At 37.0% G+C, this 26408-nt stretch overlaps 1 protein-coding gene across 4 annotated transcripts in view; it reads left to right on the plus strand.

Annotated features, from left to right (window-relative positions):
* bnl (branchless) overlaps window positions 1-26408 on the plus strand; it is a 76440-nt gene that overhangs the window by 8884 nt on the left and 41148 nt on the right. For 2 of the 4 annotated variants that reach the window (XM_064696874.1, XM_064696858.1), the window contains exon 2: window positions 16315-17851. In XM_064696874.1, coding sequence (XP_064552944.1) covers window positions 16969-17851 — 883 coding nt within the window. In that variant the 5' untranslated portion in view covers window positions 16315-16968. Of the gene's footprint in view, window positions 1-4911; window positions 5616-16314; window positions 17852-26408 lie in introns of those variants that run through there. The other 2 variants (XM_064696867.1, XM_064696882.1) reach the window with 2 other exon arrangements.

The following is a 26408-nucleotide window of genomic DNA, read 5'->3' on the forward strand; positions in this document are numbered from 1 at the left end:
AACAATTTTAATGCTAATGATTTCAGTTGAGTTGCTCGACTATGGTTAGGCTTTCTTTCGGGGCAATAGCTTGCAATGGGTTAAGAATTATATGTATTGCGCACAGTTATTTATCTTGCAAGTTGTTCAAATTAATCAGTCAGTCAGTTGGCTAAGAACAAAAGACAGCAATGGATATTACATTAGCGGCACAAGTTGTAATTGATTCGATTCGATTTGAATTGTCTGCCTGCTGGTTAAATGTTTGCTGTCTTTGTCGCCATTTGCTGACAGGCGGCGGTTACAATTTTATTAACATAAATTATCTCTAGCTGCGTTATGGTGCACTTATACTAGACGATGATGATGAAAAATTAATACCCGCTAATGTATTATGACGAAATTGTTCAGCTAAATCAGTTAATTGGCGGAATGCGCATTTGATTGGAATGGCGACAAAGATATCAATTGTTATCGTGCTTAATCAAGGCAAAACAAAAGGGTTGGCAGCAGGCGAGAATTCACGAGTGGTAGTTACCCTGTAAACAGATCTGAAGAAGCCGAAGATAGATAGATAGATCATAAACATATTTTCATAATTTAAAATAATTTCCTTAAAGGACCTACAATATCAAATTTGAAATGTAGCCAGCAAAAGCTGATTCCTTTCAAATTTGCAATGCTTATAGAAAACATGCGAAAGAAAAAATATACCAACTGACCTTGTGGCCTTTAAGAGTTTAAACCAACTGACACAGGAAACAAGGTAGTTCTTGTTCAAATACTTCCTTGGGCAGCACTCAGTCTCAGCTATAAGTGTGGATCTTTACTTAGACATAACAGTCTGCTTCTGCATGCAACACATATTTGCACAACCTTATGATACCTTGCTCATTCGCTTGTACAGGGTAGAAATCTGCAGTTACATATCAACTATCATATCATGACAATGTACATGACAATATATTTTGTAATTTAATCTGGGACAATCGGACCGATGTGGATCTGGTCAAAAGGCGAGCTGCACAACAGCAAAACAAATCGACAGCTTACAAGTAGGAAGGAAACTCGCGCAGCCTTGAACATGGATTGAGAGCGGCCGCTAGCGATAATAAACGCGCAAGAAACGCGTGCGATTGCTCTTAAACAAGGTGTAAAATAGGCAGTCACGTTTGTCAGGATCAGCCAGCGAAGCGTTTAATAATGTGACAGGCTCCGTGGAGAGGGGGAGGGGGGGGGCGTATCGGAGCAGCTGCCCGGCAGCAGTTCATTTGGTACTCAGCCTGAGGTAGTAGCAGCAGGAGGATCGGCTCGGGAAACACATATATCTAGCCACTTGCTCTGGCTACGCTTTAATTAAACCAACATCTTGGCAAGCGGCTAGGAAATTACACGGAAAAATGGTCAAAGGTCGGCGGCTGTTGAGGCGAGCACATTAAGCCGAAACACTCAACAGCGCTCGAGCCTTAATTAAGTCATTAGCCGTAAAATGTCCTGCTGCCCTGCGCCTTAATTAATCATTTTAATTGTGTGCGTGGCAGGGCAGAGTCAAGGACAAAGCGTGCAACAGTCGTCCGCTGCAGGAATCGTGCCCAAAAAAAACCTGCGGGGGGGGAACGCATTTTGTCTTTAGTTATTTATAGGTCAACGCTGGGGCTGGGTCTTGACATTTGGCATGCGCTGGCAGCGACTAAAATGTTGGGCACATATTTTCCAAATGTGGTTTCTGGTTTGGGTTCTATCCAAAATGGGGTTGCGAGCTGCACTTAGCATTAACACAGAATGGAATGTGTTTCAGAAACTATGTTTTTAAAACAGAGCAGAGCTTAAGCGCTGTTCCCTTTGGGCGAAATAGTTGAGGGAATAACTTAGATTAGGAATTTATTTTGGTGGAAAGTAGTATGACATACGTTTTCACTTATACATATATAAATATATCAATGTATTCAAATATGTACTTACTACTTGCCATCTATTAGTAGGAGAGGGATGGCCTTTTTATTTATTTATACAACGAAGAAAAAAAAGAGAAGAGCGGATTATAGTCAGAGCAGAAGAAAGAAGGTGGTATAAAATGAAAGAAAGGAAGTGTAAATTATAGTGAGAGGATGGGCAGATATAAAGTTACTTAGGCTTTCAAGACTTTTTGGCTTATATCACTCATCATTAGAATCGCATAGTAGGGTGATATTTAAAAATGAGTTTTAAATTTGCAGCAGAAACGAAACTGGTTCATACGTAAGTACACTCGCACATATATGTATGTACATACATACATACCTGCATATATACGAACATACATACATACCAAAACCAAGATATAAAACACTAATAGTCTACGCTTGAAATCCTCTTAACCTTGCTTGAACTAATGAGAATTGCATAGAAGGGCAATATTAATAATTATGTTCTTTAGAACAGCAGCGCAGCAGAAACGGAACTTGGTCATATATACAAATACCATAGACCTAATTGCATACACATGCATACATACATACACACATACATACATACACATGCATACATATATACACACATACATACATACATACAAATATACATACATACATACACACATACATACATAGTCATACATGCATATATACAAGCACACATACATACATACATACATACATACATGCATACATATGTATGTAACATACTTAAGTACATACCAACATAATTACAAACATAAATACATACATACCGAAAGATAGAAAAAGTCAACTTGGTCATATATACAAATACACACATACTAGCAGACACACATACACACATACATGCTTATATACGTACTAAAATGCATATTAAAAATAAATTAAATAATAATAATTTTGACTAGTTCTACGTAAATTCCTTTACCGTGTTACCCATCGATTCGTAAGATAATATTTAAATTATCCTATCACAAAATCTCTGCAATATTCTTATCAGTTACCGTGACGCGGACATCTACCCCAAGGAAATGGCTTGTTATATTTGGCCAAACTAGTAGTCAAGTTCAATGTACACAGCGCCTACCTTTTTGTGTGGGGCATGTGATTTTCATAAGTGTTCCCACTCAAAAAGATAAGATAAATAACATAAGTTGAAAAGTTGAGCTTTTTTTGTTCCATATTTAACAGGCTTGCTGCATTTAACAGCTGGCAGTTTGGCATTCCGGGATTTAGTTGCGTCCAAGCAGCTGTTGGCCAAAATTCTTATAATTAGACTGCATTGTTGATTGCCAAAAATAAATTTTATGACTTATCGTTTAGTTGCGAGTGTAGAACGTATACGAAATGGGCTCGTTATATATATATGTACATTTTTTTTTATGATGACCCAACGTCACAGTCTATCGAATGGAAACGCCCCCGCGATATTCAAACGCTTATCGGAGACAATAATGGAGCACCTCTCCTTTGGCCCAGTTAATAAAAATAGGTAATACTTTCCCCCTTTGCTGGTGTATCCCCAAACGCGTTGTGTGCGTCATTTCTTATACACGTTCACGTGTGCGATGACAAGGGTATATTGGATTGGAGCAATGCTTGCCCGGCTTTCGATCCGACCGTATCAACGCAATTTTGTTAAGTTCGTTTAAGGTAAGAGTCTTGAAATTTGGAATATATATGCGTATTTCCGTTTCCGAGAAAGTGTTATAATTTTTGGGCTCTGTCCACTGGACGACGTTCAAGCCGCGAAAATATCTACCACACTTTAAGAGCCATATTTGGCAGGAAGTCTACTGTTGAGCTGCTCTAATGATCGAACCAAAAAGTTTGCCCACGCTCGCTGGGGGCGTATTAATTAATTTTTCTTAATTAATTTGCCGATTAAGGTGCTTTACTGGACTGTGAACGAGTATAACGCAGTCGATTGTATCCGTTACATTTTGGTTTTTGTATTTTTATTCCATGTCAGCTGCACTTTGGGCAAATGTTAATTGGTATTTGTGCACTTGTGAAATCAGCAACAAAAAAAAAAAACCAAAACAAAAATGGGGTCTACGCGCCAAAAGGCACAAACGCCAGCGCCAAGCACTGTAATCTCCAAAAACGCTACAAAAACGCGCGCAAAACGCGCGTCATGTGTTCAACGCTTTAGTTCAAATACGTAACAAGGAAATGCGGCAAATTATGGAGCTGGGAAACATCCAACATATTTGCCTTATGATATAAAAAAATAACCTCATACGATAAAATCCAACGATAGAGTGGTTCAACTTTTAACATTTTAAGACCCAGTTTTGTTAAATAGAACTAAAACAATATCAATAAGTTAAGCTATATTTTTTGTTTAAAAGTACATAAAAAATGTATTTTATTTTAACAACTCATAAAACTGTTATTTATTGACGAAAATACAATATAGGTTTTGACGCAACATTCGGAACCAGTTCCGTTCTTTACTCGAATTGACTGGAACTTCTTTTCTAAAAGAACCAACTATATCTGAAGTTGAACTGGATCCCTGAATGCTATTTAAAGGTCAAGTAAATAAATATTCAAAATATTAAAATGTCGCATTTAGGTATCTAAAATGCATGGCACTCTAAAAAGTTACTCCAAAATTCAAGAGAATTTCATTCCCCAGCTTATTCCAAAGCAAATATAAATTTCTTACAAATATATATATTGTTGGGTTCTTTAAACCAGAAAAGGGTAAACACTCAGGTCTACAACGATATACAAATATGAATTTCCAGAATAATAGTTACATATGACTAGAATGGAATGTACGTCATGAATAGCTTATCAGATATGCTTCAGATATGCTTCCTGGCTAATGCCTGGGGATACAACTCCACAGCCCTAGTGCCAAAACGGCTGACCGCAAAGAGCCCGAACGTCAGACCCGAAGCACACACGAGCGACGCAGCAGAGCTGAGCGCCGAGTGGCGTACGTTTGAATGAAATCTTACTTTTAGTCACTCGCTGGCAACCCATTTGACAACACACACTGAGCGGAGGGTCCGCTGATAGTGCCGTCGGCAGAATTTTCATTTTTTACGAAATCGAACTGTTTTTCTTTCTTTGGTAGAGGACGTTGTCGTAGCGTCGCGTCGCGTCGATCGTGTTTTTTGTCGTTTTTGAAATCGTTGTTCCGGTCTTTTCTTTCACATAGTATTCGCCCCTAGGAAACCTTGTGAAAACTAATAGCTAGAGGCGATATAGAAAAATAAAAGAATTGTGCAAATGGTGCTAACATTAAGCAACAACTAAATATTATCTGTAGAGCATCTTAAGAGCGGGCCTTGCCGGTCAATGTTCGTCATTTGTTTCGAAATCGGCGCCGTTGACGTCGTTGCTCACGCAATTCTCACACATTTTCCACAATTTGCCAAACAAATTTTGTGCTTGTAAAAATCGAAAATAAAAGAATCGTTAAAAATTAAATTGGCAAGAAACGTGTCAAACCATACAAAAAGAATAGCCACAAATAATTCACAAAAAGAAAAATAAATAATAATAATAAATAAAATCAAGTGCTGTGTTAAAGTGCAAAACACGAAAATGTTGAATTGTTGCTGCAACAAATTTGTGCAAATTTTTTAAAGTGTGCCAAAGTGCAGCCCAAAGTAAAAAGATTTAGGAAAAAAGCACAAGCGTCTGCAGGAAAATTACTAAAAAAAAAAATTCAAATCGTAAAAGGTGCGTAAATTTTAGTTTGTCAGAAAAAAAAATGTCGTTACATAAGTTTCAAGTTGGTTTTTTCTTTTCTAGCGAAAATTGCAAATATTATTTGTGCTGCTGCTTAAAAACATTATTATTAGCTTTGCTGAAGGTTTGAGTTTTTGTTTAAAAAGAATTTTCAAAAATTTTCCATTTTTGCCAACGATTGGCTAAATTTTAAGTGTCTAATTAGTGGTTTAATAGCTTTCAAAGAAAAATTGTCTGGATTAAGCTATGCACTTTAAGAATTTACGGACACGAATGTGTTCTTTTATATATGCCAAACAAATTTTGACATTTAAACAAATTGAAATACTTTATACTTGGCAGCCAGCCGAACGAAGAAAATAATATATACATTTTTTAAAATTTATAAAAATTTAAAAAAAAAAATGAAAATTGATCAACAATTTTCATTTGCCAGCTATCAACTATACTTTTCCATTTCATCATAGATATCAGGCAAAAGTCAATGCCTTTTTTGGGTTAACACTCGCTACCGCTAAACAAATAATAATATAGTGTATAAAATTGGCAAAAGCACATTTTCTATTAGCTACCTGCTAATTGTAATCAAATTTATTTAATATTTTGATTCGATTTCAACGCCTGCCAAGCAAAACAAATATTAAAACTAAGGGCTTAATCGTTCGATTAATTGCAATACTACATGCATTTTGTTTAATACTATTTTAATTTGTTGATGTGTGTGTGTGTGTTTTTTTTCACTTTCAAAAGTCAACAAATATGTGCATACGCAGTAATTTTCTGTTTATTTGGATAAACAAAATAAATTCATTTATTTATTTACTTAACTTTTTCTTCTTAGTAATTTGGCAACCTTCTGACAGGCTCGTTGATGAAAGCGAAATTTCTATTAAATAAAATTCAATGTGCGTTGCGCAGCTCTCATTGGCTTATTTATAGTATAGTTTTTTTTTTTTGCGAAATCTTCCTATCTCGACTATGGCTGTGTATCTGTTTGCGTGTGCCGGCATGCGTATCTTATAGAACGCGTATCGGAACAAACGCGTTTCTAATCGCAAGCGATTTGCAAAACCTTTCCTTTTATCTTATTCACCTTTTTATTCTTGTGTCCTAAAAAATTGTCGGCTGCTGTTATCTAACAGTTGCTAGTTATCTAAGCTCAACTGACGCCGTGTATTTGTATCTGTGGCTGTATTGTTTTTTTTTTTTTTTGCAATTCTATCTGTATCTGTGTGTGTGCGTCCGCACGCGAATTTGCGTTATTTGTTACGTCAAGCGGGCTGCGGCTGTGTGCGCGCGTCGGGTTCAACAACTGCTAATCACATGATATGTACATATATACTACAAAGATCACAAGCATTAGACAGATATCGATAAGATTGGGTATAATAATCAAAGTTCGGTGTATTTCAAATTATATAATGCTCGATATGTTGAGCTTGTTGTGGTTGTTGTTTTTTTTTAATTACGATAACGATAGCGATAACGACCTCTTCTAATCCTTACAGGATAAATTATGCGATTGCAAGCCGTTTTCTATGCTTAATTATAGTTTGAAAAAAAACGAAGAGTATTACAATTGAGCGTTACGTCAACGCTAACTTCGGAGTCAAAAGGGCGAACAACAAAACTAAGAACTCTAAATAATTGTAGTTGTATCAAATATTTAAGAAATTGTATTGGACTTTAAATGCTGATACGGCCATTAAATAAACCAAATTCCATTTAGTCAGTCGTAAAACAAAACTCATTCATTATACCTCAGAGAGTAGCGTGTTTTCTGGGCTGCTGTCGTAAAAGCTGCACGATTATCAAGCACGAAATATTTATAGGACTATTCGAATTTACTATATTTGTAGAATGAAATTCCATTTGTTGTTAATTTTCATGACGCGGTTAGGCAACCGCATTCTCATCTGCACTTTGACACAATTCGTGTACGCGCTGCGCGCTTGATTGATAGGCCTACAAATTCTATGCAAAAAAACAATAACAACAATAGCAACAATAACAACAAAAACAGCATAAAATACAGCCCATTATATACCATCAAAGAGTTGGTGGTGTCGGGGTAGGAGGTGTTGGGCAGATAGTGCTTATCGCACGCAAAGTTTTATGGCCATGTGCGTAAATAGTGTAAAGTACTTAGCTGAAAGTGGCGCAAAAAGTGTCGCCCCTTGGCACCAGCAGCGGGGGCAGCCACAGTAGAGCGGCGGGGAGTTGGCAGCACAAAAAATGCAGTTTTCTTCTTTATTTTTTTGTTTCTGTTATATTGCATTAACGAAGCGTGAACACTAGACCACATAATGTGCGGCACACATTTGGCAACACCAACACCAACACACACACACACACACGCACACGCACACAAAACTTGAGGTACAAATCGTAGCCCCTAAAAAAAGACAAAAGAAATCCAAGAAAATTGTCGCACATTTTCTACACATTTTTAGCTTTTATTTTATTTTTATTTTTTTTAGTTGTTTGACGCATTTTAAAAATATCCCAAACGTAATTGTAGTTGTTGCTGTCTCTTTTCACATTACTAATACGTCGCGTTGTCTTTGATTTTTTGTCAGCTCTTTTTTTTTTATTTATATTTTTTTTAATTTCGCGCGTAAAGTGCGTGACTTTTAATTAGTCTACAATAAATGTGCGAAATTGTGTGGGAGTCTCTATAATTCTTTTGCATTTCCATATTAATTGTTGTTGCTTCAAGCTTTATGGAGACTCAGATACATTTGTTAATATTTCAAATATGCAGTTATTTACTGTCGGCTTTTAGAAGCATAAATACTTACTGATTTTTAGTAGATAGATGTACTTATCGAATAATTCTGATTTGTTTTGATTAGTGGTTTCTTTTGCTGGCATCTTTAAAGCATTAAGATACTTTTGGGTTTGCCTGAAGCTTGTGCTTACAGATAGTTTCCGATTACTTAATAGAGCAGTAGATACATATTTAACAGATATCTAGGGAAAGGCAACTGTTGTCTTGCAGAAGTTTTCAGTGACAACTCAGGAGCTGACCGATACATTTAGATAACCCTTATGCCCTCGTAGATACTTCTATGCGCGGCTGAGTGTGTGTATATACTTTTTAAAGCTGTAGATACATATTAAATAGCTATTCGAAATTAGCATACATTTCTTATGGTAAAGATGCTATTAGCAGTTACTTCTTGCAACGCTTTGATTTGCATTTCTCCTCACATAAAAGCTTGAAGTGAACGCGCACAAATCTCGAAAAAAAAAATATATCTTTCAGATACACTTGTCAATAGCTCAGCCAATGATATTTGCTTTGTAGTTAGCAGCTAGGCGGACACATGTGATCTGCTTGCCTGTGGCTGGGACTGTGACTGTGTCTGTGGCTTTGCCCTCGCTTGTCTCGTGCACTAAATATTTAAAATAGTTGAATTTCTCGAGAGGATTGCGGCGGCAGCAGCCGCAGCAGCCGCAGCAGCCGCAGCAGCGACGCGTCGGCCCAATTGCTTCCGGTTCAAATCGATTACACAAAAGCGCGCTGCACTTTTTCCTTATTTTTCTTTTTCCTCATTTTCCTACTTCAGGGTTCTTCTGTGTTTCCGATGCTTTCTAAATACTCGTATTGCTGGGCAAGTATCGAACGGTGAGCTCTCAAGTATCTGCAGCTCTTCTGGTTGTTCATGTTGTTGTTGCTGTTGTTGTTGTTGTATTTGTTTCTATACAAATGAAGTGCACAACGATTAGTGCATTTGTGCTGTTGCCTTTTGTTTGAGTTATGTTTCGGTATCTTTTTCATTTTTTTCTTCTTCTTTTCGTTATACCCCCCCTTTAGTCGGCCTTACGATAGTTTGCTGCTTTTCTTGTTTTTCCAAAGAAAATTAATTGTTTTGTAAACACGTGAGTGTTTTTTTTTTTTCGTATGACCCGCAATGACAACGCATTGCATTGAAATCGACAATTGCCGTGAGAGTGAACAGAAACAGAGCTCCTTAAATACAAATGCATTTGTATATATATATATATACATATATTTGGTGCATAAGCATATATATTTTACACTTGGCAACGACAATATCCATACTTTGGCTGCATCTTAATATCGTGTTGTTTGCATTTCAAATAGACAGACATTTATCTATAGGCTGTCACCAAATACTGCCGCACATCAATCACGTTCTCAGCACTTTTATACCTTATATAAATATCTGCATGTGAACTATATATTTCTCATTCAATCTTGTGACTTGTGTGACTAAGAGACAAGAACAAAAGTCACAAGCTAAGTAAATATGCAATGCATAAATTATTATAATTTAACTTGAGATATTTATTATATTTTTGTTGAAAATGTTTTCACTTTCATCGAGACGAGACAATCAGCCTATGACAGGAGCGTAAACGTTGAAAGTGCGCGACTTGCAGATACCCTGTAGGTAATTATTATTATTACTCTTAGAGCTACTCAAGCTGTCTACAAACAATTGATCTGTCATTTAAAAGTATCTTCTCAGTGTATTGTCTAATAGAAACTAACTCTTAGACACAACCATTATATATACCTTAATTTTACTCCATTGTTTAACTACAGGGTACAGTAACTCGCATTATACCCTGCTTTGGCATTGAATTGGCTTAAATGGTATGGCTTAAATAAATATTGGCCCGAAAAATTCTTACAACACGTCATTAACACGACTTTGTTTGTTTGTTCGGCGAGTTTTGTTTGGGGCAATTTATTTTTATTGCCTCGCATACTAGTCTAAATACGAAAAATACGAAAAAAAAAAACCTATCCATGCAGTCAAGTGTTGAGCAAAATAAAAAAAAATAATAAAAAAATGTAACCACAATAATAAAGAGAATTGCAAGAAAACTGTATAATTTGCACATAAAGCATAGTGTAAGTGGGTTTTGCGGTTAGCTGGGTTTTGGCCAAGTTGCATTACCAAAATTGAAATTGTGGTGAGTGGAGGAGGCATTGAAAGGATAGATCTAGTGTGGAATTTGTGGGAACACAAGGGTGTTTTTAAATGGAGAAAACGAAAAAATTTTCAAATATAAATAAATTTAAATAATTTATTATACATACCACAATTTGCGTCCAGAATACATCATCAAGGAATTAACACTGTAAAATTATAGGAAAAAAATTTTTTTTTTAAATCTATTTAATTGGCAATAAAATTTATTTTTAGTAAATTTCTTATTATAATACTTATATTTTATGCTTTAAAACTGGTTATCTTGTTTTTATGCTTGTTTTTTGCAGTTTGAAAACGCGGCTATAACTTTTTTGAAAGGTTGAGTTTCTAAATTTATTTTTTTGTCATATAAATTGTTGCGAAGTTAATATTTACGATTATCTTAAAATTCAGTCCTTAAGTGAATTATTGTAATTTTCCTTTTATGGGTTTGTTTTGTGTGCGTTTTCTTTTTAACGTTTGTTATCAACAACAGAAAAATTATAAAATGTATTTGTCTATCTTAAAATTAATTGAATTCCTTATAAATACATCGTATTGGTTATGTGGCATGTGGCTAAACTTGATCTTTTCACTGACACGCACAAGAAAATGTCATAAAAAATAAGTTAATTCAAAGTTAATTGATGACAACAAATGGCACGAAAACAAGATAAAAACAAACAACTAAAACGCATTTGAACAACAAATCAAACAAATATAATTATAATAATAAAAACAAAAGCAAAAGCTCAACTTTCAAATGTTGAAGCAAACACGCTTCACGTCTTTTTTTTAATGTAAATAACTATGCATATTTATATTAATAGACTATAACATATATATACTTAGCCGTTATATTAAATTCATATCACAATTTCCGACTCAGCACCACAACTAAATAGGTATGAAAAAATTTGCATTCACAAAAACAATCGCATTTAAATTTCAAATGTTGTTTGGGTGATAAATGTTTAAGAGCGAGCCCCCCCCCCTGACTTATGGCGAGTGTTGTTGCCCAAGCTCAAGTCGCTAGCCTGAGTCGCGGAGCGGGGTGGGCAGGGGCAGGGGCAGCCATGCGTCTGACATGGACTAATTAAGTTGCGCAGTTTGATCAGATTTACTGGCGACCAGTTTGCCTCAGCGATCCGTGGCGATACTTTCCCAATCTCGGAGCCATCTGTCAGCGAAAACCCTATCAAGAAAAAAATCAAAAAAAAAAAGCAAAAACGTTGAAACTAAACAAAGCAAATGTCAAATCCGTTTGAGGCGCATATATTTTTTTTTTGGCGCTGCTAAAAAACGCTTGATAATCGCTTTTGGCGCTTGTAGACAAACAGTTCAATGACTAGGTCTAGGCAGTGTATGGCAAAAAGTCAGCTGGGCGAGTTTCAGTAAGCAACTACAAGACCGCTAAATACCCTGTAATATAAAGCAGTCTGGGCAGTGTATGGCAAAAAGTCAGCAGGAAGAGCTTCAGTTAGCAAATACAAAACTTTAGAGGATACTCTGTAATATAAAGAAAAAGATTTGTAATTTGTTTCTACATATCTTATACCTATCTGAATTGAAACTCTGAAAAACCTATCCGAATTTGGGCTCTATTAAGGCTAAAATTGAAAACTTTGTATGTGAGCTCTATAAAATCGTACTTGGAATTCATTTGATTGTTGTTTGAGGTATTCCCTCTGCTATGCTTTTGATGACAACTTTTGTGTACGATTCTTAATTTTGCTTTTGAATTGGATTTTCTATATTATTAAACCTATAAATTTCAGAGCTGTATCTATAAAAGCTGAATAAAAATGGATAACACTTCTTAATTTGAAATAATAATACAGGGTATACAGTCAACCTGTTATGTGCTTTTTTCTGTATCTTCGACTGCTGCGACTTGTCGTCAAGCAAGCGACAAGATGAATTTGCCTAATTTATTAAACGACGAGCCGCACAGTGAGCGGAGTCTAGCTAAAAATCAAGCCAAATGCCGATAAAAGTCGATTGAATAATTCTAGGGATATCTGAAATACATTTGTATTTTTCAGACAACTGGAAAGTTAAGCTTATTGTAATTGCCTGAATGCCTAAAAAATAGTTGAATTGGCCTTTTTTTGTGATTCGCAAAATTAAAAAAGCTGCCGCCACACTTTCCACTCTATACAAAATTTTGCTTGTCAGCCTTTCGAAGTGGCAACTCATTTTTTTGCTATTCAAATTATTTTTTTTTTTATATTCTTTTTGCCGCCTCTAATTTAAATTAGCTTTATGTGAACATTAATTTGATAAAAGCTGCCGCAAGAGTTGCGCTCAGAATTTGGGTTATGTGAGCTGCCAATGGGGTGTGTCAGTCTTTTTCTGGGTAATATTAACTATGTGGGCCTGGAAGCGAGGCTGGCAATAAATGCGATAAGATTTCTTTTCTTGCTTATCAAAGCCTAAAACTAAATAAAATAAAAAAACTTTCGCTTTCTTAATTGGGCAACTCGGCTTACGGGGCGGAGTTACCACTCCAACAAAAAAAAGGCTGTCATTTGCTGGGCCAACAATAACTGTTATTAAATTGCCAAACAAGTTGGCAGCTCCTTGGCAACGATATCATCTGATATGGCCCGGCCATCGTATAATATGCTTATATGGCACATTATTTTTTATGCTCTTCATAATTTGTTGATTATGCGCCCCCGGGCTTATGAACTGTAGAATGACAGACGTTGTGCCTGAAACGGAGCGCGGATCATTAAAAGATACATTTCATTTGTCTGTTGTAGCCGACATCTAGGTGTTATTTTATACACAATCCACATTTTGTTCTTCCTTTTTTTTTTTTTTTTGGCTATTTTTGGTTATAGTATTTTTTTGTTATTTTTTTTTATAACTTGGCACATGTGTCGCTTGTCCCTAAATAGTTTTCCTGAGGCTTTTTTTTATTTATTATTTTTATGCTGTACCTTTATTGTTGTTGCAGTTGCTGTGGTTCGCTGTGCGGCTTGTGGCCTTTTGATGCCCTTACAGAATATTTAACATAAATTCTACCAACTGGCGGCATAAAAACAACAACAACAGCAAACAAGAACGAAACTTTTGGCTTCGCTTGGCACACATATTGGGCCTGCTGGGTCGACTGGGCCTTCAATTTGGCAGCTGTTTCGGGTGAAAGGCATTAACAAAAAAGTCAAGCCGAGTTGCCAAAGGGTTATGCATATTTTAAATGCTCATAAGGTTATTTTTATTAACAAGCTCGAAGCTCGAGCATGCCAATAATAACAACAGCAAAGACAGCGCGCCGCATTTTTGGCTTGGTGTGAAGCTCAGCTGTTAAATTTATACAACAAAATTCTAGATTGTTAAGTGAAAGGTGTTCAGTTCTTTTTTCAATTATCTACATCTAAAGCTTATTTTCTTTTTACGGTTTGTCAATTTTTAGGCTGTTCTGTTAAGCTGCCAGTTTAAATGATTAAAGAAAAGTGATATTTACCTTAAAACAGCAATTGCTTAACATAACATACAAATGTTAAGAAATGTTAACTTAAATTTAACAGATGACAAATGTCTTTTCAAATTTCCATCCTGTTAACAGAGTTCACACAGACTGCTAACAGCGCGCCATTTACTTACAGCTGATTAACATAATATACAAATGTTAGTGACAGTGCGCACTAAGGATAGGCTTACAGAAAATTCGATTGAGTTCTTATAGAAACACATAAGAATATATTGGCTATAAACTGTAACCGTATTTTATGACCCAACTGGTTGGCATCAGAACTCGCTTTTTGGCCCTGGCTTTGACATGTGTGTGCGTGTCTGAGTGTGTGCGTGTGTGTGTGTGTAACGTCTTTGGCATGCGAATGCCGTTTTGTTTTTGGGACGACTTTTGAGCGGTCATAACTGTTGGCGTTTTATGTGCGTTTTAAAACGCGGGCGCGTGGCAACGACGACAAATTTGAATTGCGATGCCTTTGGACATTGCATATGTGGTGGTTGTGTGCGTGTGTGTGCGTATATGTGTGCTGATTATCTGCAGTGCTGCGACGTTGACGCAGCAGAAAGCAATTAACATTTTGATGCCTGAAATTTGGCCCACAGACGGACGAGCGTGCAACGTGCAACATTATGAGTTGTCTGTTATTTATATTCGTTTAGTCGAGTTGGCGGCAATTGAATTGTTGTTGTTTATAGTAATTAAAACGGGGTGCACTTAAATGTTGCATAAAAAATGCTGCTGCTACTGTTTGCAGCAACAGTTGCTGTTGTTGCGGCTGCTGCTGCGGCTGCGTAGGCATCTGAACACGTGCCAAAAAGTCAGCAGCAACGTCTAAGTGCAACGACAACGTCACTCAGCTGCCCCGTCGCATGCCCTGCGGCACTTCCTTAAAGTGTATCACATAGATACACTTGTCGCTGTCGCTGCCGCTGCCGCTGCTGCAGTTAGTGCGTGATTATTTTCAAATTCGACACAGTTTTATGCGCGAATTGTTTTTGTTGCCACATTTATTTTTAAACAATTTGCCAGTCGCACTGCGACTCTCGAGTTTTTCCCTTGCTTGGCTTCATTTTGCGAGTTGTTTTCCAATCTTTTTTTTTTTTTCTCTCGCTTAGTTGGCCAATTTGTGCATTCGGTGGGGGAAAGTCATTTTCGATGTTTCGATGTGTTTTCACCGAGTTTTTTGCATAACTGCCCGAGCGAGCAGCGTCTCCCTTTTGGGGCGGTATTTATGTAACCCGCTGACCACTTGACGCGCCCATAGATACAATTGTATCTTTTTGTGTTGTATCGCCGGCCACGTTTGCTCGTCTAGCTCGCACTGATAGTCGCTGCCTAAAAATAAACTGTGCCACTTTGCGATGCCATCGTCAGGCGTCTGCTTAATATAGCCGCAACACTAATTAAATGTCAAAATTACGCATAAAAGCGCTTAGATTCAAGAATTTATATACAATTCGACTAATCTTAAATGTTGGCGTTGGAATTTTCAAAGCCAATTCGAATATGCAATAACTTTTGTGTGTTAAGCGCTCTTCGAAATACTTTAAAAATGTCATATGACGGTTGGGGATGCATATATCAGTAGCAGGTGCTCTAACTGATGATAATATCTTCTGATGGTCAAGCTTGTAATAGAGACGTTAAATATAATTGAAGATTCAGATCGATAAAAGACAATTTATATATAGAAAGATATCTAGAAGTCCGATAGTATAAAGATAAAATATGGATAGAATATAGTGTAAAGACATAGGTGAAATATATAAGATAGCTCGAAGAGTGAGATATATAAAAAAAAAGATGGAAGATTAGGGCGAAGCGAAGACAGGTTACATGAAACTATCAGATAGGAGGAAGATATATGACGGATAGTTAAAAGATAGACAAAAGATAAAAGCGACCACTGAAAGTTATAAGGGAGAAAGATGGAAGATAGAAAGTAGATATTAGGCAGATAACCGAAGATAGATAGCTGAAAGACAGATGGATTGGCGATAAAGGATGAGTCCAAAAATATAGAAGGGAGATAGAGGGAAGATTAATAAATGAAAAATTGAAGATAAAGGTAAGCGAATAGAAAAATGTTACAGAAATCAATACTATGAAAAGTATTCATGCATTATTATATTTCAATCAATAAACCTCAAGCGTTGCATTTCTTCTGAGCTCTAAATCATCAATTCGCTTATAATTCACAATTTGTTTAAACACTTTTGCTTTCAATAACCTTTGCTCTGCTCTTCTCTCGTTACAGTTTCGAAACTGCAACATGTTGGCGTTGCAACCACAAACCTAAGCACACAGCAACAACGTTACGTACAACAACAAGAAATTCGTTTAGTTGTTCGACTTTCAGGCTTGAAAGACCCCACTGTTGACTGCTCTGACATGACTAGGAAGTCAGTGGAGTTGATAAAATGCATTATCAGCGGGGAAGACGAAGATGAAGATCCGCAATATCAACAGCAACAGCAACAGCAGGAAGGGCAAGCCATGAAATTGAAAAGTGTTAAACAAGTCTACGATATGATAACCTAAATTTCCTGGCAGCAAGCGGCGAATTTATTTCAACTGGAACAGAGAACTCTAAAAGAAAACGAATACAAGTAAAACCAAGAAAAATCAAAACAAAAACCCACAACGAAACGAAAGTAAAGGGATATATATATATACATACATATATATTTTTTTTTAATGTTATTGAAACGGGGCGTTCATATGTTTCAACGATATTTAAGGGCGTGCCGCACGCCCAGCAACAACTGACAAACTGAGGGGGCAGTGCCCAACAGCAACAGTCGCAACAATTTTATAAACAACAACAAGTACTTGAAAAACTGAAAAAAAAAGAAAAAAACATCAGCAACAACAACTAAAAACTCTTGTGAAACTGCAGTTGTAATCTTTCATGCGAAGAAACCTGCGTTTGGATTGGAGGGCCCTGGCGATGCTGGGCGCCCTCCTTTCGTTTATCATAGCCTGGTCGGGTCTGGTGTATGCATTGCCAGCGCAAACGGCGATATCGAACCAACAGCAAGCCACAAACAATACACAAGCAAACGTAAATAATATCAATAGCAACAACAACACTAACAGCAACAGCAATAGCCGTAATCAATATAGTAGTAATAGTTCTATACAAAGTGATCATAGTCGTAATAGTCGTGAACATAGTTTAGATCAAAATCAAAGTATTAGTGCTGAATTTAATATGCGAACGTTAAACATAACAAATCCATCAACTGCCATAAACTCAATTACCGCAACAACAACAGCAACACCCAGCAGCAACAGCAACAGCAACAGCAACAGCGACAGCGACAGCAGCACAACAGCAGCAACAATTGCTGATGCGGATCCTTTGGGATTTGTCTTCTCATCGGCGCCACGTGAACATTTGGCAATACTCTCACGCACAGAGCGCAGCATACGACATCAGCATCTGCATCTGGATCATCAGCAACTGAATAATAGACAGCAGCAACAATCGCCTGTTGCTGCTGCTGCTTCGGCTGCTGCTGTTGCCAGCAACAGCAATTTCATTGGTTCGAAATCGAAAAGACTGAATAACTCTAGAAATAATCTACACATAAATAGTAGCAGTAACAACAATCCCAACAGCAACATCAACAACAACAATAATCCCAGCAATTTGGATCGCAACGAACGCTCCACCATCTCCCATATGGCGGGTGTATCGCGCAAAATCCAGTTATATATCAAGAACCGTATACTACAGCTGCTGCCAGATGGTACTGTAAATGGCACACAGAACGAGCAGAGTGAATACAGTGAGTACCCCTTTTTTCTTACCACTAATATTCGAATCATTATATTGGGTATTTCTAAGGTAGAGCTCTCCCTTGCTAAACTGTGATTGGTAGATTTTCGAAGTTTTTATGAAACGCGTCAAGATATTTTAGTTGCAGGTACTTGGAGTATCATTTGGAAAATCATTTTCTAAAATAAAAATTATACATTACATTAAAAATATGAGCATATAATAAATATTCTTAAATAATTGACTCTGAATAGTGCCCATTTAAACGAAATTATGTCTTCTACTTTTATTTTAAACAAATAACAAGAGAATTATAGAATAGTATAGAAATAGTACAAACTAATGAGGCTTTTATTATATTTATAAAATAAATTGTTAACGTTCTATGAAAATAATTTTTCATTCAAATTTCTCATAGAACTACTTTTACCCCTTTTTTTTAATAAATTTCTGCATTTGAACTTTCTATATACAAAAATGAAGTAATATCTATATAAAATTGTTTAAATTTAGGTAAATCTCCAGAGCTAAATTTAGTTTTTATGTACAAGTTTGTAACTTTGACCTTATGTGTAAGAAGCTGTCCAACCGAACTTCAAAGTTGACGCCCCATTGTTTAAGTTTCCCTAACACCAAACTTGCCCCAAAAATGTTTAGTTTTTCTATCATTTTCATCAACATAAACAAGCAAATAAACTAATGCGCATACAACATACATAATATATATGAAATATCAGCAGACCAATATGTAGTATATATCTGAGTGTGTGTGTGTGTGCGTGTATATATAGATCACTTGGCACACGCCCACTCATGCAGCGCCCACAAGTTGAAAGTTCTCATAAAAAAACGATGATAATGTTGTGTTTTTGTGTTTGTTTCAACGCAAAAAAAGCTGCCTGCGGCTCGGGACGTGTTTGGTTGGCCAAGAAAATACAGAAGAAAACAGAAGAAAAAAAAGCGTTGAAAAATTTGTAGAAAAATTTAAGAAAAATATTTGTAGCGTAGCTGTTTATGTTGAGCATCATTAAGTCAGACACTTGATTTGGCAATCTGCTGCTGTTTAGGGCGCCCAGGAGAGAGGCATCTATTGTATTATTTGCCATATAAATTTATGTTGTGGTGTGTGTGTTTGCGAGTGCGTGTGCGTGTGCGTGTGTTAAGGCTGAATTGCTGGCATAAATCTTGCTTTAATGTACTGAGCGACCTGATTAGCTGCCGCTGCTCATGAGTCAGCCCATCAGCTGGCCATTTGCATAACCTGGCGGGCAGTTTGTTTCTCTCTTTTTTTGGAGGGGGGGGGGGCTTAATCAGCCTATCGCAACTTGTTGGCCAAATTAATTTACAGCTTCATTTTCATTCAGTTTGTTAATTTTTTTTTCTCGCAATTTGCAAGGCTGATAACAAAAGCGGCAGCCAAAACTTGTTGTACAAGCGGCCGGTTTTAGGCGCGTTTTTAATCGCGCGCAGGCATCGCGCCATTGAGACATCAGCGACGCGATGCCGCTCAGATAGTGCAGATACATGCTTGCTGTTGCTGTTGTTGTTGCTGTGATACCAAATTTATGTTGTTGTTGCTGCTGCCTGCAGCTCGGGTGTTAATTTGATTTCATGCGCCTGCCTCATGCGATAATGTTGCCCGGCTGCGATAAGATTTAGCCCGAAAAGCGTATTCAATGCTTTTTTCTTGTTGGTTAAAAGGCGCTTTTATAAGGTGTTTGGGAAAAGATTTTTATAGCAATTGCTCAATATTTAACACTCAACCACTTTCTCAAAGCGATTTTGTTCGTGTGTGTATTTTCCCTATTGCATGGAGTTGGTGAGTTTTTTATGAGCTTTCAAACAGAAATCACGCACTTGACGTGCTCTTAACTTCTGTCGAGCTAGTTTATCAGCCATTATAAGCGTTTTTCGCTGATAAGACGCGCTCTTGATTAACATGACTGTCACAAAAAGGAAAAAGAGGGACACACATTTTTGGAAAGTCTTGCGCAAATTGAAGCTGTCTAAATACAAGAAAATTGCTTAAAATTTCCACGCATTTTCCTCTAGAGTTCAGCGAAGCAGTTGACCTCTGAAAATAAAAACGCCAACTCAAGTTGCAATTTGCTCGAGCAGCTAACGGTGAGTGAGTGGCACAGACTGCGCAGACCGGATCCTCGTAGCTGTAGCTGACCTCAAACCCTTTGGGGTTTTGCTGCTGATGGGGCGTGCATATTTTCATAATGAAATATGAGTGTACCAGTACTTGTCGGTTTTTTTTTATTTTTTTATTTTATTTTTCTTCCATCAAGTCTCTGTGGGCAATTATGCGACTGATTTAGTGCGTGGTGCGTGGTGCAAGGTGTGAAGTTAACTGAAGTGGCTCTGGCTAAAAGCTGACTCTGTGTCTCGGGTCTCGCTTGTTTTCATTTGGGTAGATGCTAAAAGCTTCCGACAGATTTTTTTGATAACTTAATTTACGGCACGTCTTCAGCGCGTTGATGAAGTTGTTGCATCGATTTTAGAGCTGCGCAGCTCGAGTTACTTTCACTGTCACTCGACTTGCGGCCCGCGTGTTAATTGCTTTTCGTAAATACTATATGCCGCCTTATTCACCAGATTTTGTTGCATTTTAGGCACATCAAAGACTGTGCTTTCAGCTACATACATAAATGTCAAAAGTGTTAGCAACAACAGTTCGCTTTGTTCCCATTCGATTATGATTTAATTTATTTTCTTCTATTTTATTTTTTCTTGTTTTTATTTTTTTTTATAGCACATCAATAGAATGTTCACATAAAGCATATAAGTTATAGCTATCTAAGAACTTTCCAAGCCAGCTGGACTTTAAATAGCTACACATTCCGGCGCAGACAAATTGCATAAACTGCGTAAATCCCTCGGCCCGGAGCATTATCATGATTAATATTGTAATCATTTGGTTAAGAGCCTATTCAGGGCGAATTTCAACACACAACACAATCCGAATCGGAAGAGCGCAACGTAGCATGTCCAAAGGGCCAGCTATTATATCATTTTCAGCACATAATACAATAAATTGTTTTTTACAATGGTCCAAGAGCTCAAGAGTATCAAAAGATACATATCTAGATGTATCTAGATACAGCTTTATAAATTAGGCAACTGCTCAAAAATGCCCATTCCTTGTGAATAGTTCGGCTAGCTTTTATATCATTTTCAGCACATAAACAAATTACTTAATTATATGAGCTCTTACGTCACAAGCTATATCTATCTAGATACATGTGTATCCAGGGCTTACATGTATTATGAAAATGTTCAAACTGCTCAAAATGAAAAGTTTTGGAAGCAATTCAGCTAGCTTTTAAATCATTTTCCACTTAGTGAGCAATCAACAAATGTTTATAACTTCTCTTTTTTTGATCAGCTGCATCATCTGATTATTTACTAGTTGCACCTAGATACATTTGTATCTGCAGCTTAAATTTGTTTAGAAATAGGTCAAGATAAAATCAGGTAGCTTTATTATAGCATGTTCATTCTGAACTCATAAGATATATATGTATATATCTAGATACACCTGTATCTACAGCCTTTGAAATGCCCTACTAAGACCAATAGGTAGATAGCTAGATAGATTCATATCATAAACGACACAGAATTATAATTATAAATAATTATTAGAGTATATAAATTAAACGAGTGCTTAAGTCAAAACTTTTGATAGACAGTTTAGCCAGCTATTATATCACTTTCAGCACATTAAATAATAAATAAAATTTTTACAATCAACTTGAAGTAGCTACGTCACAAGATACACAGCTATATTTATATATCTAGACACATTGTGAAAAATCTCTAAAGAAATATGCTTGAAACTGAAAAGAATGTTAACATTAGAACATTTTTGGATAGTCTAATGAGCCGGCTGCCACAGTCAGTTTACGCGTGTGGGTGGGTGGTGCTGATGCTGCACCACTTGATGTGCCATTGTCAGCGAGTCGGCTCATCAGAACGCACGGCGTGATTTATGCGGCGTACGAGCAGCATGAAAGTGTTTTGTTTTAGATAAGATTATGTACTATATATGTCTACATATATATATATGTATAGGGTGTATGGCTGAAACAGAAGCGGACAACGCAATATGTCATATGGATTTATAGTTGGCGTTGGCGTTGGCGCTCTTCTGCTCGGCTCTGCAAAAGTTTTCCGGCTGCTATTTATAGTACAGATGGCAATGAACTGCGCTGGTTGAAAATTGCTCAAGTGCTCGGCAATTCGATTATGTAAAAGGTCTAGGCCATTAAAGAAATTGTTAAAAGCCAGCTCATCCAATTCCCCACAATTTGGTGGCTGCTTGGCTGGATTTTATGGTCAAGTGGTTGCCTTAAAAAAAAGCGCACAAATTCCGAAGAGACATTGACAAGAATGTTAAATTATGCGTAAAGTTCATTAAAATTTGTAAGCCTACCAGGTTGCTACGTAATATTTATGAAGCTGTCCAGCCTATATAAATTATCATGATTAATGATATTTTGCACGCAGTCTGTTGCCAAGCTGCTGGCTGCTGCCTTTGCTCTTGTTGTCGTTGTTGTTGTAGTTGTTGTGGCCGTTGTTTTACAAGCTTTTTACGAGCAATTCATTTTCACCTCAGTCCCAAAAAGCCAGCAGCAGCCAGTCACATATTGACCGCTGACCAGTGGCAAAAACATTGACACAGAAACCAAAAACTACAAGAAAACCGAACAGCAACAACAACAACAACAACAACAAGTCACAACCACAGATATCGAAAATTTATTGTTTAAACATAAAAAGTGTTTAACAACATGCTAAATAAAAATTTGTTGACTGTAAGCTGAAATGAAGGCTGATTGGCTCATGCGGCGTATGCGTAATTTGTAATCAGAGTGTACTTTGCTACCGTCTCAAGAGATCTAGATAGCAAAACGAGCCTGTTTTATGTAGTTGAAGATTATTTATAAAGATTTTTATAAGCTGAATGAGTGCAGTAGTTCTTTGGAAGACTTTCATGAAGCAAAAGAAAATATTATTAAACTAGTACGAATTTCTAGAACATACACGATAGCTAGAATTTCTGGAGCAGGTGATATTCTTATCAATGCTATGGCTATACACTTCCATAAATATATTTTAATCCTATACTGACTACTTAAGACATTGATTAACTCTCATAAATAAGAGTTAATCTGAGAGTATTTCCCTAGTTATTTATTTACAAAACATATAATAACTAAAATAGTTTAATAATAATTATTTGTAAAATTTCATTGAATAATAAATATAACATAAAATACATAAAACTTATCCAGCTCAATTTTAAAGAAATAAAGTTGCGTCAAGATTAAAAAAAAGGATATATTATCGATAAATCGATAGGTAACTATTTCTGGCATTCGGGTTTACAAAATGTGGTCACACTCTTCAATTGAAAACAGCTAATTTTGCTATCACATCAACTTTCTTCTATTTGATTACTTGCCAAATACTCAAAATCTTGAATTTTTGATATTGCTCATGGAAAATACCAATGTGATCTTATAACCCATGGACAGACCTTATCTACATGGCATACAAAGTTCGTTGTGCTTTTTCGTTTTATGATAGCGCACGCGATTGCCAATTAGAGTGCAATTAATTTATAATCCCGGGCACTACTTGGAGACCCACATACGATCGTTTGACACAGTTTCGGTATACAATGTAGTGTATGTGTGGCAACATGAACGATAATGTGATTGCACTGCTCAGCCCCCTGATATGATATTTATGATAGGGCATATACATATGTGTATATATGTATGGGGAAATACCAGGCGCCAGTGCATGAAATGAAATTTCTGGCTTCAGCTTAAGGTATTGGGCAATGAGTCATAAATTAGTCGCATGCTAAAACGCCGTGTAATTTATTTCGATAGCGATTTCTTATCGATAGAGCGCTTTAGTGGAAACACTTGCATTTTGTGATTCATTTTGGCATTTTAGTGACGGCCTCTCCGAACCAATCGAAATGCAAATTAATCACATAATTTGCGCGAGTTTCAAAACACGTTGCAGTCGGACTATCGATTACCGACAAAATGCAAAAAAATACAAATAAAAACCAAATAAAACGTGTTCAATTTTTTAGTTGGCCAAATTGCAAATTGGCTTAATAAATTGATCCAGTTCGGTGTAATGCATTACAGACTTGTAGGTGGTCATGTTTTGGCTGTTTAACTACTTGTTGCTCTCTGATGTTGGCCGATTTCATGCTCGAATTTCGGTTCCCCCAACTAGCTCTGGCTAACCCAAATTTTTTCCCGAGTCTCGGGTTTTCTTTTATACTCTTTTTTCAATTTTTTTTTTTTTATTTTTGAACGCGTGTCTCGGCCACTGAAGATTTACGACTCGTATGACCATGAACGTGCTGGTATGGGGTGTACGTATGTGGGTACTAAACTCAATCGTATGGTAAAAAAAATTATCGCGTTGGTATGCGAACAAAATTGAAACGAAACGAAAACTGAGAGAAAAATAAATGAAATGGTGTGTGTAAGTATCTCAATGCTGTGTGTGCTTGTGTGTGCGTGTGTGTGTGTGTGTGTGTGTGTGTGCATAGAAAGCGTTTGCTTTTGGTGTATAGTTTGGAAAGACGTTAGAAAGGTGTAGGGAGCTGAGTTATACGACTCTGTGGTTTGTGTTTGGGTGGGTCGTGTGCAATCGTGAGACTCAACTTGCAAAGATCTTCCGGGAATGAGTAAAGCTTTAACTTGCAGCAGCTTATTGTGCAAGAGTATTTTAGTTACATTGAATACTAATTATTGAAACTTCCTCTAGAAGTTTGAAAAATCTTCAGATTGTTTTTGCTTTTTTTTGGATTTCATTTCACGTAATCTTTTAGGTCTCGGATTTTGGTCATTTGTCTCCACTTCCTTTGTAGCTCTTCAAATAAATCGAATTCACTTCCGCCAAATCTTTTCGGCTATGAGAATAGGTGATATCGAATCGCAGCTAAAAATAGCAATTAAAAAAAAAAAATAGCTAGAAGTAGTTTTGAACTTATCTTTTATCTCATCTTTGTCCTCTGTAATGTCTAATCTCTAGACATTTTCCTAGACATTTCACCAAGTAACCCACACACAGTGGCAGGGAGGGCTTTTGCGTGGCGGCCGCCTATTGAAAATAGTTGCATACATATCTCTCGTATTTCTAGCAAGTCGAAACAATTTATTAGCGACAATTCGCCGGCTTGTAAATGATATATTAATGACCGTTTCACGACAACAACTACAACAGCAACAACTGCAGCAACAACACAAGTTGCAAGCCGCACACGCGCACAAAATAACAAATTTCAATTACAGCGCGTACTATGAATCCGGTTTTAAAATGAAAGCCGGAGCGTTGCCTGGGTGGTGGCCAACCACTGAAGCAGCAATAACAGCAGCTCGAACAGCTCTCTCGTATACCCACCTAGGCATCCAAAACGCCTCTTGCCAAGTGCAGCTTAGGCATAGATATGTTCGCACTTAATAGCTCAAGTTTACGGCAATCGACAAATTGGCGCGTTAATCTATGCTGCGCGAAAAAAAATACACATTTCTTGAATCCATTGAAAATTGATAAAAGGGGTATAATGGTTTTGGCCAGATGTATGTAACAGGCAGGAAGACGATCTGAGTAGATCTAGGCATTTTATAACTTTGTTGTTAACTTTTATTTGCGATATCTCCTCCCTTTTTTTTATACTATCGATAAATATCGGTTTTAAGAAACGTTATATTATATGTAGGTTATCGTAAATCATAAGGAATATAAGGATAGTCTTCCAAGTGCCAAAAATTATAAAAAAAAAAAACTCAATTTTAAAAAGAACATTTGGGGCTTAGGGATATACATACTTTTGGGTGGAATATTGATGCCCTGAAAATATCATGATGATCGGATAAATAAATCCGAAGTTACTCAAGAACGCAAATCCCATAGTGTGAGGCGAAAGGAAGAAGTCGCTGCAGGAACTGTGTTCAGTTGAGGGTATCCTTTTAGTTGGTCACTCCCGACTAGAGCACCTTTGTTTGTTTATTTTTGCTGTTTTTTGATGTTTGAGGTTTGCGTATTTGTCATGCATGAGGCGTAGGACACGGGCGGCTCTTAATATGCGTCGCACCACATGCCGCTGGCAATAAACATCGTTCGAGGCCCGAGGCAGGCGGCATTTGGTTGAGGATGGAAAACCCGCTCTACATACGCTACTGGAAGCGGGTTAAGTGCGTGCAATTTGCGCTGATAAAAAGCAACGTGCTGAGCCGGGCATTGCGAGGGGGTTGTCGTTAACGGGCAAGGGGTATAGAGACTGGGGGGAGGAGTGGCTTAAAATTAACTGAAGCGGCCAAATGACTTCCGTTGGAAAAGTGAAAAGTCGCGCAATCGACAAAAGTTTCAAGCGTTTGCCTAATGGCTTGCCTTTGGCTCTGTTGTATCTTGCAGATACATTTGTATCTTACAAGTAGGAAGTGTACCCAATTGAGGTGATGACACACACAATGTTGTCGCTGGTGGTGTGCGTGTGCCGCTGCTCGTGCAGCCTATGCGTTGTG

Source organism: Drosophila montana, unplaced genomic scaffold (genome assembly GCF_035044405.1).
Source record: "Drosophila montana isolate Dmon_TW-CO22-7 unplaced genomic scaffold, ASM3504440v1 contig_1505_1, whole genome shotgun sequence".
NCBI classification, from domain to species: Eukaryota; Metazoa; Arthropoda; class Insecta; order Diptera; family Drosophilidae; genus Drosophila; species Drosophila montana.